The sequence below is a fragment of the Macrobrachium nipponense genome, chromosome 44 (genome assembly GCF_015104395.2).
Source record: "Macrobrachium nipponense isolate FS-2020 chromosome 44, ASM1510439v2, whole genome shotgun sequence".
Classification (NCBI taxonomy): domain Eukaryota; kingdom Metazoa; phylum Arthropoda; class Malacostraca; order Decapoda; family Palaemonidae; genus Macrobrachium; species Macrobrachium nipponense.
This window is the reverse complement of record NC_087221.1, coordinates 17,686,861-17,700,316: the sequence shown is the minus strand read 5'-3', so window position 1 is coordinate 17,700,316 and position 13,456 is coordinate 17,686,861. Positions and strand designations below refer to the sequence as shown.

Genomic DNA, 13,456 nt, shown 5'->3' with positions numbered 1-13,456 from the left:
CACACACACACACACACACACACATATATATATATAGTATATATATATAAAATGTCTATTCATTATCCGATCCTTCAATTTTTAAACGGGAAACGTGCGCCGTTTGACAGTCAACAAATGCATTTAGTATTGACTCGCAAATTTTCAAGGAAATAGGTAAATACGCCATGAATAACGTTTTTATAATAGTTAGAAAAGTCGTATTGATCATAAGAAAATGCTCAACTTGGCCTGTAATTGTTTAAAATGACCAAACTATAGTCTGCAGATTTCTGATGACGTCAGAGGTAAACAACAACAAAGGACGATAACGCAACCTTCGGACCACTCACTCAATGCACTCATCCGCAGTCGCTCTTGGACATGGTGTAATTTTGTTTTTTCCACGGACGATTTTCACTCTTGGAGTTAACACAGCTTGATCGGACTAAATTCTGTTGGGTGCAGGTGGATGGAAGTGTATATTGGGGCGTAGGCCTAGTGCTATTTCGTAGGCTGGGTGTTGGCCTCATTCTGCAAAATCTGGAGGCCAGAGAAAATGTTTTCTCCCAAGATGACGTCTCTCTCGTGGCTGAGGAGGAAGAAGCCTAGGAGGGCAGGGCCAGGCCTGCTTTCCCTCCTCACTCTCATTCCGATCTCTTCAGTGTTCTTTTTACTAAGCCTATCGTCTGTCAATGCGACAGAGCACCACCATTCGGGGCTCCGCAAAATAGGCCCCAGCCAACATTCGGAGATTTGGAGGACGCTGGCCCTAGAGAAGAGTGGAGGAGGGTCGCACCCCCACACCACCAGAAAGGAAAGCACCTGGGCATGGACTTGTACCCTCAGAGCGCGAATTTAGACCCCCTCACGCTCTGGGCAGAGAGATTGAAGGCCACCTCCGAATCTGGTGGCATGTCAAGGTCGAAAGGGCCAACAAGGCCTCGGTTCCACAGTTACGGCAGAGTACACCACAATGGAAGGAACGGTGACCTGGTCGCGAGACCTACCCGACAGACCCTGAGTGCCGCGCGTGCCCTCGATCAGGCGTCTCACCTGTTGCTGCCAGAAAATTTAGGCGTGTCGGTGATGTCGCACAGTGCGGCGCTGTCTTCTGACGGGAGAGACAACATCACCGATATCATAAACTCTGTGGTTATCAAAGGTGAATTTGGGACGGTCATCACAGGGAGGATCAACAAGACTACGGAGTATTTGTTTGAATTCTTCTATAACACTTCTCAGTTGGAGGTAAATTTTGTCCAGCTTCCGATTAATCTAGTTAGATTAGGCTAGGCCTGGCTTAGTCTATTTCAGTGATGTAGAGTCATGCTCAAATTTCATGCGACATAATTTTCGTATTGTCCAGATTTTCAGACTCGAGTAGCATTTAACTTAATGTCATACTTGTCAAAAGTTTGCGAATTCTTTGTTAGAACTATTTTTTTATGGTTATAGGGTTATAAATATGATCACTTTTATGCATTGGTATACTGGGTTATTTGCGATCCATGTGATTTGAACTGATTTTTTTTTTCCACATTGCTTAGCTCAAAGCATGGTGTGGTAAGGTTATTGGTGCCATCAATGACAGTGCACTTAACATGCTCCTCGGACGGGTCAACATAACTACCTCTGCAGCATTATAACAGTACACCTAACACTCATCATAACAACATTTTCAAAATAGAATTATGATTTAAATCAACTTTCTTTCAATGTTGAAGTTTTATAGGCTGCCAGTATGTTGCAAAATGATTTTATAGACCTTGGAAAAATTATTTAAGCCTTCTTAGATGTAATCTTGGTACTAATGAATTTATTAGTAGATATTACTATGTGTTCTTTGAAGAATAAAAGTTGGTGATGATTTAGATTATATGGAGAAGCCACCTTGCAGCAGAGAGGAAGCAGATTGGAGAGATATACAGTGGGTCAATCAGTCAGTTGAACAGAGGAAAGCAGAACTTTTAAGTGTGTGGGAAGACAGGTCTTAGATGAGGTGGGACAGTATTTTTACCTTGGGGACATTGGTTGGATGAAGTAAATAAAAGTTTCCCATTAGTAAACAGTAAAACATGGCAGTGTGTGCATTAATCCTGTTTCTGTACTGCTTTGCACAGCAGAGGTATAGGCACTTACTAAGGAAATGGGAGTTTTGGAGCCACATTGTGATGGTCCCCATAAGGGGTTATGCCATCGGTGCACCTCATTTAGTGCAATGTAGACATTACTTAAGGTTCTTTGCAGCGTCCTTTCAGCTGCCAGCGTCAACTACTATCATTCCTTTTACTGTACCTCTGTTTCTGTTCTCTTTCTTTCATCATACAGTCTGCCCTCTCCTAACAATTGTTTCATAGTGCAACTGCGAGGTTTTCCTCCTGTTACACCTTCTAAACCTTTTACTGTCAATTTCTGTTTCAGTGCTGAATGGCCTTAGTTGTCCCAGTGCTTGGCAAATGCCAATCTATATGATGGTAAAATCTTCTTGCTAATAATGCAGAGAGATGTGGTGTCCAAAGACTAAAAGAGACCAAGATCTTAAAGATTTGAGGTGGTGTGAACTTGCAGTGAGAAGTAACAAGGAACAGGTAGTCAGAAAAATATTATGTAGATGAGAAAGTAGCGGGGAAACCTGTAGGACGACACAGAAAATAATAGAAAGGATAAAAAAAGCACAGAAAAAGATGTAAACTAGATAGGAATTTGGGCAGAAAAATTGCACAAGACAGACGAGATTGGAGAAAACTCATTGTATGTCTAGATCCCCATTTTGCTATAGATTATGCTGTATACTACTGTGGAGACTGGCCTATGTTTAGTCTTGCAGAAGTGAGGTAAACCTATTGAATTTTAATGTGAATGTTTATGAACATTTAAGTATGCAAAAGAGGACACTGCATGTATACTTGATAGAATGCCATATTAACTGTTATTTGTTTCTACACCAATGTGCTTTACACAGGAATTTAGCTGGCAAACTTGAGCTAGAACAGCCATTCAAACTTGTTGACAAGGTACAGCTGTAAACTGCCAACAGGCAAAGGGAGGCCTTGCCCACCTGTTGGTCTCCACTCCACTTTGCTGATTGCTGCCATTGAGTTTAGATGTCTTTCAGATTTTGGTTCTTGTCTATGTTTTTATTGCAATTATTTAAACCCATAGGTCAAATAAGTCTTGCAAGGAATTAATTTTTCTTTTTCCTTGCCAATATGAATACTTGTTTTCATTAGACATTTAACAGCTTCTGGCAGTTGCACACAAGCTTTATCATTCTCCAATATACTTGCTAATATACTTAACTTTCAGGTATGATAGATTTAGCCACTTGAACTTTGTAGGTTATCATGAACTTAATTAATTTACAAAGACTGTAATCCTTCAGTAGAATTGTTTTAGACTTCATCCTTCTAGATAACTTGAATGGAGACAGTAGCTTATCTTCGAGGAGTTGGCTGATATACCACATCTAATTTGCAGACATCTGCAGTACCACTTAATAGTAATTCTGTTTTTTCCTACAGCTAATGGGATGTTGTACTGAAATACTTACACTGTGTATTCCTCTGATGTTTATTTTATAATTTATGCATTGAGTTTCTTAATTTAATGTTTTTCTTGCAGAAAAATGCTGTACGTGTAACTGTAAGCAGTGCTGATTGTGACTATACAAATCCATTGTTGGTGGTGGTTCGACAGCAGCGAGGTGTCCTCTCCTGGCAGCTTCCTTTGGAACCCCCATCCAGCGATGTTATTCTGTATGTACCCTTTTTATTGACCTTCATTTTAGTCCAAAATTTTTTATTTCAATGTTTAATCTTGCACTGCTGTTGCGATATATGGTATGTTTTGCATCTGTTTGCTTTTTCTTTTTAGAATTGATCCAACATCTTTACTGTAGTGTGGTTTTGTTTAAGCTGAATGATTTAGTTTGTACGTTTATATACAGTAGTACCTCGAGATACGAAATTAATCCGTTCCGAGGCGCCCTTCGTATCATGAGGTTTTCGTATCTTGGGCCACATTTTACATGTAAAATGGCTAATCCGTTCCAAGCCCTCCAAAAACACCCCAGTAAATTTCATAATAAAGCTAAATTGACCTATAAACAATGAAATACTACAACAATTTGGGACCATTCAATACCTAACTTAATAACAAAATGCAAATTAACCTGTAAAATAAGTGTATTAGTGTACATGGTATACAAGAAATACTGTACGTAAAATATGGAAGCTTACCTTCCGAGTGAGGCTATCTCCGAAAGTGGCGGCAGAGGAGGAGGAGGAGGACAAACGGCAGATTCGTACGTACGTACGTACACTTAACTTTACGAAAACACATAAAAAAATGTAAGGAAAACATACATAAACTAAAATTTACGAAACACATTAACGTATAAGTGCAATAAAGTTTTCGCACAACACGATAAAGTACGTATACAGCAACGAAATCACTAATGAATTTATGTTACTAAACAAAATCTTTAGACCGAACGAATACCGCGTGCGTACAATAACGATGCTAGTACGAAGTGGACGAGGTAGGCACGCCACCACGTATATGTACAAAATAGATGCATGATGGTAGGGATGCTGTCCAATAGGAGAGAAGGATCTCATGGCGGTGACTAGCATCAGGAACCTATGGGAGAGCAGGAGGATGGTGGCGAGTCTACTCAGTTGGCGGCTCGCGAGTTTCAAAATTGTTATCGGTGGTTCGGGCGAATCTCGGACTTTCAGAAACCTTTCGTATCTTGAAAACTTTTCGTATGTAGAACCGTTAAATTGTTCGTATTGGCTCTGTATCTCGAGTTTTTCGTAAGTTGAGCCTTTCGTATCTCGAGGTACTACTGTATTTGTTTACATACTATACATTCTTTCAGTGACCCACCAGAATTTCTTTTCTTTTCAAAGTTGTTCTTTTCTAGGAGCTGTACTTAAGAAAATTTTTTTTTTTTTTTTTAAGGCTTTTATCCTTTTCATTGTATTGTGAATGGTACCATGTCAATCAATAGTGCTGGGTGGTAAAGTATAATAGTTTAACATTGTAATTGGTCCTCCTTTATGAATGTTTGATATGACGTGTTTATTGTTTAGGATTTACGTAATAGACTTTTAAGATTTTTTTAGAATTAAGGAACTAGCATATTTTATTGGAATTTGAAGCTAAACAAATTTCAACTAACAAGCAGGTGAGGATAAGCTATTATTACAATAATAATAATAATATCTGAAAACCAGTGAAAACGAGTGGCTCAAGAGTTTATGGGTGAAGGACTGATAAAAGTAGACGAAGATCCAGAAATATACAGAGACAGGAGAATGATAAACAGAACAGAAGAATGGCCCAACACACTAGTGCAAGGACAGTACATGAGACAGACTAAAGAACTTGCCAGCTACGGAAACATGGTAATGGCTACAGAGGGGAGAACTCAAGAAGGAAACAGAAGGCAGAACAAGATCAGGTCCTAAGAACCAGATACTATATGGTGATGAGATCTGACTTGAGTAAACTGAAAAAGATGGCAGAAAAGAGGCTAAGAAGCAAGAAAACAAGGGAGGAACTGAACGAGAAATACATAGTACAGGAAAGGGCACTATACAACACAATAGTAGACAAAACAGAGGCTCAAACCAAACCTCACAAGATGCAATGGTACATGAACAGGAATAAAGGATACAAACAGAGCAAACTATTCAGAACCAACCAGAAAAGAATATATAGCCAACTAAGAGGGAGAGACAACCACCAGGAAATTTCTGAAGCCGAACCAAGTAAGAGACTCTGGGAAAACATATGGAGCAATCCAGTATCACGCAACAAACATGCAACATGACTCCAGGAAGTCAAGACAGAAGAAATTCGGAGAATAAAACAAAGATTCACGAAGATCATGACAGATACAATCAGACATCAACTAAGGAAAATTCCCGCTTGGAAAGCCCCGGGTCCCGATGAAGTCCATGGATACTGGCTCAAAAACTGCAAGACCCTACACCCACAAACAGCAGAATAACTCCAGCATTGTATTACAAATCACCATGCGGCCAAGTGGATGACCACAGGGAGAACATCCTTAGTACAGAAAGACAAGAACAAAGGAAATATAGCAAGTAACTACAGATCTATCTTTGGCCTACCAATAATGTGGAAGTTACTAACAGGTATCATCAGATGGTGTCCTGTATCCTAGAGGATACAAACACTATCCTCCACCAGCAGAAATGCTTGCTGAGAGAATTGTAGGGACAGAAAAAAACCAGCTCCTGATAGACAAAATGGTAATGAAGAACAGTAAGAGAAGGAAAACCAACCTAAGCATGGCATGGATTGAGTACAAGAAAGCCTTCGACATAATACCACACACATGGCAAATAGAGTGCCTAAAAAAATATGTTGCAGAGGAAAACACCATCAGCTTCCTAAATAATACAAAGCACAACTGGAATACAGGTAGTCCCTGGGTTATGACAGGTTTGGCTTACGACGTTCCGAGGTTAAGGCGCTTTTCAATTTATTCATCAGAAATTATTTCCAGGGTTACGACGCCTACAACGCTCATCTGGCAGAAGAAATATGACACCAAAAATGCAAAATAATCAATATTTGAAGGATTTTTGATGAAATTTGCAATAAGAATGCAGTTTACATAGTTTTGAATGCACCCAAAGCATTAAAAGTAAGGTTTTCTTAGGATTTTTGATGATGTTTCGGCTTACGACGATTTTCGGGTTACAACGCGTCTCAAGAACAGAACCCCCCGTCGTAAACCGGGGGGGGACTGCCTGTACAGGTAGTCCCCAGTTATTGGCGGGGGTCCTGTTCTAAGCAGGGTGCTGATAAGCAAACCCGCCATTAACCGAAATGCAGAGATTATGGCGCCTTTTGGCACCAATAACCAGTTAATGGCCATAACTATTAGAGGCAGTCGCCCCCCGGGTTACGACAGGGGTTCTGTTCTTGAGACGCGTTATAACCCAAAAATCGTTGTAAGCCAGAATATCGTCAAAAATCCTAAGAAATCCTTACTTTTAATGCTTTGGGTGCATTCAAAACTATGTAAACTGCATTCTTATTGCATTTTTCATCAGAAAAAACCTTCAAATATTGATTATTTTGCATTTTTGGTGTCAAATTTCATCTGCCAGATGAGCGTTGTAGGCGTCGTAACCCTGGAAATAATGTCTGATGAATATAATTGAAAAGCGCCTTAATCTCAAAACGTCGTAAGCCGAACCTGTCGTAACCCGGGGACTACCTGTATTGGTATCTTATGGCACCGATAACTAGAACGAGGCATGTTACGATGCCATAAATCACCGATTTCATGGTGCTACTCTTCGTAGTATCCATGATTTCCATGACAAAAATACTGCAGAAGATGGGTGCTGGGTACCAACTCGAGAAAGGAGGCAACAGAATTAACTATCTGATGTTCGTGGAAGACGTCAAGCTGTATGGTAAGAGCATCAAGGAAATAGATACCCTAATCCAGACTGTAAGGATTGTATTTAGGGACATCAGGATGGAATTTGAAATAGAAAAATGTGCCTTGATCAACATACAAAAGGGCAAAGTGACAAGGACTGAAGGGATAAAGCTACCAAATGGGAATAGCATCAAACACATATATGAGACAGGATACAAATACCTGGGAACAATAGGAGAGGATATTAAACACTAGAGATGAAGGACACATTCAGGAAAGAATATATAGTTTAGATTTGAATCATACTACTGATTTTATAACATGCTGCAAAATATATCTTACTTCTTGAGAATATGTGTGACAAGACCTGCATGTCATTGATTTTTATAGAAGAGTTGATTTGGTAACGTGTAGATAAGCATGTATGGTGTTAATGAAAGGCTGTAGTCAGATCTTCATATTCTTCTAAATTTGACATACGTAAAATTGTGCTGCCATCCTGTATGCTGGCACTTTTGTTTCCTAAACTGGCAAGCCAAGGGAGATTTAATTTTTCCAGCCTCATGGGTCTGGTTTGATAGTCTCTGTTTATAACTTCATTAAAACATTGACTTGAACTGGAAAGTGGAATACATATATCACTTAAAAAAGGCTAAAATTGGTAATGCAACTGTAGTTTTTAGTGCATTTTGTCCTTAAGATTTAAAACTGGTTATCTATTTTGCTTTGTTGGGCTGATTGTTTTTCTGTTTTTATACAAGGGTTGTTTTAGCAGAAATAGTGTTATTAAGGTAATAGAATTTAGTATCCAAAACTTATTGTGTATCTTTTATTTGCAGTGAAGAGTATCGGACAGTTTCAAGAACACTGTGTCCTGTTAAAAACTACAAAGTCATGTTACAAGGCTCTTTGGACACCAAGCAGAGACTGTTTATTGATTTGTCGACCTCTTCACCAAAAAATATAACATATAGTGTTACAGCTGAATTTGAAGATAATTTTCACATTGAGTAAGTAGTGAAGATTTTTAATAATGTAATTCTGTAATTGTTGTGAAAGGACCGATGGTTTGTATTACGTATCGGAACAAATGCGTATATATTACCTATATGGGTATATATTACCTATAAATAACTTTTTTATAGCTAACATCTCTCATTCTAATTATGCTATACTATCTGGTATGGTGTGAGCCAAGAACTAACAATTAACTAAAAAAAAGTCTATCAGTTATATTATCATGCTGAGAGTTCTTCAATAGAAACTGACCCTATGCTATGTCACAAAGGATACCTCCCCACTAATTATGTATACCAAAATGTCAGTAAGATAAGTGAATTCTCAAGAAATTAACTGTAATGGCTGCTAAAAGATAACACACAAATTTTAAACTAAGGATCTTATCTTACATCTTGCATGTAAGATGGATTTCAACTTGGTCATTCACTAAGTGGAAGGAAATTTCTTACAAAGTAAAATTCTTTTCATTACCTGGGAAACAATGTTGTTGCTTTTAGCAGATAAATAACATACACATACCAACTAGGAGACAAGATGGTAATTTGTCAAAAATTGCATTTTTCCTAACTATACAAACCTGAGGTCTTTTACATATAGTCCCACCTCATGTCACCCCTCACTCTTCGTTTTTCCTGGGCCTAAAGCAAAAGTGATTATTCACCTCCCAGTTGCGCGGTGCGCGCACTGTCGGACAAGCAGTTAACTACCGAACTCCCTTGTTCGAAGCTTACGACCGTTCCAGCTGCTGCTAGTTACCTTCCTATTGTAAAAGGACCTCAGGTTTGTATAGTTAGGAAAAATGCAATTTTCGACAAATTGCCATATTTGCCTAGTGGTTTTTCTCTGAGAGGGGGTAGTGACATCAGTGGACATCATACAGTGCAGTGTAAACATAACTAGAAGGGTGTTTGCAGGTACCCTTTTGGCCCCTAGCTTCACCCAATTTTTAGCCTTGTGCTTTACCACTATTCCTGCTTTCCCTTTTCTAAGTGCAATTGTAAGGTCTTCTCCAGTTTCACCTTTAGGCCCTTGTACTTCATCTTTTACTCTGTAGGTCTGTTTTGCTGTTCCAAACCAAACTTCAACCTCCCTCATTTCACTTAGTGTTGAATGGCAGATATTGCCCCCAGTGCTTGGCTTTTTAGCATAAACTCCATGAATCCAATCTTAGGGTTTCATCCTGTCAACCTTCATTCATCATACACCTGTGGGTAGTAAGTAGATACAAGAGAGGAAGTTTATTAATGTCAGGCTCCATCCTCTTGTAGCACTCTCACGTCAGTTTTGTTGAAGTAAATACCAAGTAATTACATAGCTAAATATTTTTAAGTACCGGTAGCTAAAATTTGAAAATCGCAGCAGCGATTCTTTTGTTTCGTTGCAGGTCAGTACCCCACCCACTACGGGGGAATAGGTAAACAACTTGGCAGAGAAGCTCAATTTTATTTCTTCCAGCTTCCCACGAAGGTCATGAACTGTAGCCTTCTTTGAATTTAGATTTTGTCGTTTGCCAAGAGTTTCCCGTACCTTCGGTGAAGTACTCTGATTCCTTTGTCATTTCCATTCGATGTGTAATCACTAGTCAGGTGTAATTAACAGTACTTTGACCAGTTTCGAAGGTTTTTTTAGTCTGTTATTTGAGATTTTCTCTAGCGATGTCTGGCCTCTCAGGAATGGTTTCTGGATCTGGTAAGTCTGTTATCAGATTTTCTCAGGTTCTTCCCCAAAGACGAAAACTGCTTGGACAACCACACATGCCAAGGTTCCACCAAGAATTATCTACTCTGGCTCTGACAGGATTCAGACTATTGTCTGACTCCTCAGAGCAAAGGGTTTTTCGAGAGCAGAAGCAGAGGCGATCTCGATATGTAGAAGAAAGTTGTCCTTCAGCGTCTACCAGTACAAGTGGAACATTTTCCGAGTTTGCTGCAGAAGAAATCAAGTCTCCTTCTCGAACATCTGTGACAGAGATTGCAGATTTTCTTCTGTACTTAAGGACATCTAGAGGATTGTCTTCTTCTACAGCCAGAGGATATAGGGCTTTGCTAGGCCCTGTATTTAGGCACAGAGGATTGGATTTGTCTTCAAGTCAAGACTTATCGGACTTATTAAGTCTTTTGATACCTGCAAATGTAAGGACACTCAGCAGGTATCATGGAATTTAGACATAGTCCTGAAATGACTGTCTGGTCCTCCTTTTGAACCTCTAGCTTCTGCTTCATTCAGGAATTTTAACTAGAAACACACTCTTCCTGATTGCTTTGCCTTGGCCAGAAGATTGAGCGAAGTTCAAGCTTTAGATAAAAAGGTTGGTTTCTCTAATGGAGATGATTTAGTCTCATTTACCTTAGTCTTCCTAGCTAAGAACGAAAATCCTACAAAACCTTGACCTTATTCTTTTATTAGCAAGAACTTGTCTAGTGTAGTAGGAGTGGAAGATGAAGAAAAGACTCTCTGTCCAGTAAGAGCTCTGAAATTTTGCATTCACGGGACTGAAAACATTAGAGGACCTTCCAATAGCTTGTGGTGCTCTGTTAAGGATCCCTCATGTCCTCCTCTCTAAGAACGCCCTTTCGTTCTTTCGTATAGACTCATTCGGGATGCCTATTCTCAGTTAGCAGTGGAGGCTCTTCCTGTTTTGGAGGTAAAGGCTCATGAGATTAGAGCAGTGGCGATATCTCTGGCCTTGGGGAGTCTGGCAGTACTTGGTACTGGATACCCTCCAGAATTGTTGGTAGGGTGGTGGTTTTTAATATTTGGTGTAGTAGTTTTGTCAGTATTCTTGCTCTTTGTTGTTGTTAATGGTACTGCACCCAGGACAGGGGCAATATTTGTGCTTTACTAAGAGTTTGGTGAATTCCTCACTGTAAGGCCCCCACTATGTAGTAGGTGACCCTGGTCTAACACCACGCCTCTACTAAGTTGAGAGGCAGTTTTGTCTGCTATAGCTCTCTTAACAGGTAAGGAAACAGCAAGCATTATGTTAATGATGGCAAGGTTTTTCTATTTGCATGCTTTTATCAGTTATAATTGAAATAGTTTTTCATCCATGAATCCCACCTCCTAACAATGTGGGAATCAGCTATGTAATTACTTGGTAAGTTACTTGAACAAAAATGATATTTTTATAATATAATAATGTTTTGTTTATGCTTACCAAGTAATTACAGAATGGGAACCCACCCTCCTCCCCTCTCATGGATGAAAAGGCTTGAATAAAATTGAGTTTCTGTGCCGAGTTGTTTACCTATTCCCCGGTAATGGGTGGGGTACTGACCTGCACCGAAACAAAAGAATTGCTGTTGCGATTTTCAGATTTTAGCTACTAGTACTTAGAAATACTTAGCTATGTAATTACTTGGTAAATATGAACAAAACATTATTTTATTATAAAAATATCATTTTCATACATTCAACTTACCTGTCAGATATATACATAGCTATCGACTCCGTCGTCCCCGACAGAAATTCAAATTTCGCGGCACTCGCTACAGGTAGGCCAGGTGATCTACCGCCCTGTCTGGGTGGCAGGACTAGGAACCATTCCCGTTTTCTAATCAGATTCTCTCTGTCGCCGGTAGTGTCAACATTGTTGTTACTACCTCCTGACTGGAATTCTTTTTTCAACGCTTTTTGATCATCTTTCGACTGATTTTTGGTGACGTACTTGGATCGTTGTTTGGCATTCGCTATCATGGACTGTTTTTTGGACTTGGCTTTGGATTTTCTTGAATATGTCTGACTCTAGTGTTAGTTTCAGAGTGTGTGTGAATGAGGGCTGTAAGGTGAGGATTCCGAAAGTTTCGGTAGATCCTCACACTACATGCAGTGGATGTAGAATGGTTGAGTGTTCGATTGAGAACACGTGTAACGAGTGCGAGAGATTGAGTGCGCAAGAATGGAAGAATCTAACTTCTTACTTGAAGAAGTTAGAGAAAGATAGAGAGAGGAAGGCGGTTTACAAAAGCCGCAGGAAATCTCGTGAACTTCTATCTAGTTCTGTAGCTTCTTCTTCTGATAATTATTCGCATTCTGTTTCAGCCTGTTCACAGGTTGCTAACCCCTCTGATTCTGCTTCGGAAATTGCGGAACTCAGAGCTTCCCTTCAGAAAATGCAGGAAAAAATGGCAGCATTGGAAGGTGAGAAAAGTGAATGTGGTTTTTCAAGTGATTTTAGTGTCCCCAGTGTGGTGGAGGGGGCGTCTGGTCATCTCTGCGATGCTCCCCAGGTCTAGACCGCTTCCAAGCTCCCTGGCCCAGAGGAGAAGGAAAGTCGAAAGCCTTACGGAGGTTGTGGAGAATCCCCAACGATCAGGCGTCCCTTCGGCAGAATCTGTTACATCTCAGACTGCCAGGGACCGCTATAGGAAAAGTATCCTACGAGAGTGCTTTTCGTCTTCTAGTTCGCCTTCTCCGAGAGAGGATGAAGGAGTCGAAGCTTTCCCGTCCGCTGAAGAGGAATTGGAAAGAACCTGAACTCAATTCTAGCCCCGAGCGCTTCTCTGAAGAAGATGCGCCTTCGGTAATAAAGAAGGCTAGGAAGGAGTTAGATCCTTGGACTGTAAGAGATCCTCGAGCGCCTTCCAGATCTCCCTCTCCTGATTCGAACGAGTCCTCGACCAGGAAAATTTTGCTAAATATGCAGGAGCAATTAGCGTCTTTGGTAGGAGTACTTTCCAAGGAGCCTACTCGTAAGAAGGATGATAGGCTTCCGATTAAAAGATCTAAATACCGATCTCCTGTCAGGCGCAACGAGCCTTCCAGGGGAGTTGTCGCACAGGCGGCCATCTCTGGGGGGAGTGGAGCGTTAGACAGGCGAGAAGTGGAAAAGGAAGTAACTCCTGCCAAGCGCCTGGCGATAGCTAGGAGCCAGGCGCCAAGTAGGCGCAAAGAGCCTGAGTTTCCTGTACATCGTTCACGACCTAGAACTCCAACCAAGCGCCGAGATCCAGCTGGAGAAGAGGAAGCTCCTGATAGGAGTGAAGCGCCTGCTAAGCGCAATGCGCCTGCCAAGCAAAATGC

At 40.4% G+C, this 13,456-nt stretch overlaps 1 protein-coding gene across 1 annotated transcript in view; it reads left to right on the top strand.

Annotated features, from left to right (window-relative positions):
• The first annotated feature begins 345 nt into the window (after positions 1 to 345).
• LOC135204058 (SID1 transmembrane family member 1-like) overlaps positions 346 to 13,456 on the top strand; it is a 72,451-nt gene continuing 59,340 nt past the window's right edge. The window contains exons 1-3 of the mRNA XM_064234029.1: positions 346 to 1,230; positions 3,604 to 3,737; positions 8,254 to 8,424. Of these exons, the coding sequence (XP_064090099.1) occupies positions 811 to 1,230; positions 3,604 to 3,737; positions 8,254 to 8,424 (725 nt within the window). The 5' untranslated portion in view covers positions 346 to 810. The remainder of the gene's footprint in view (positions 1,231 to 3,603; positions 3,738 to 8,253; positions 8,425 to 13,456) is intronic.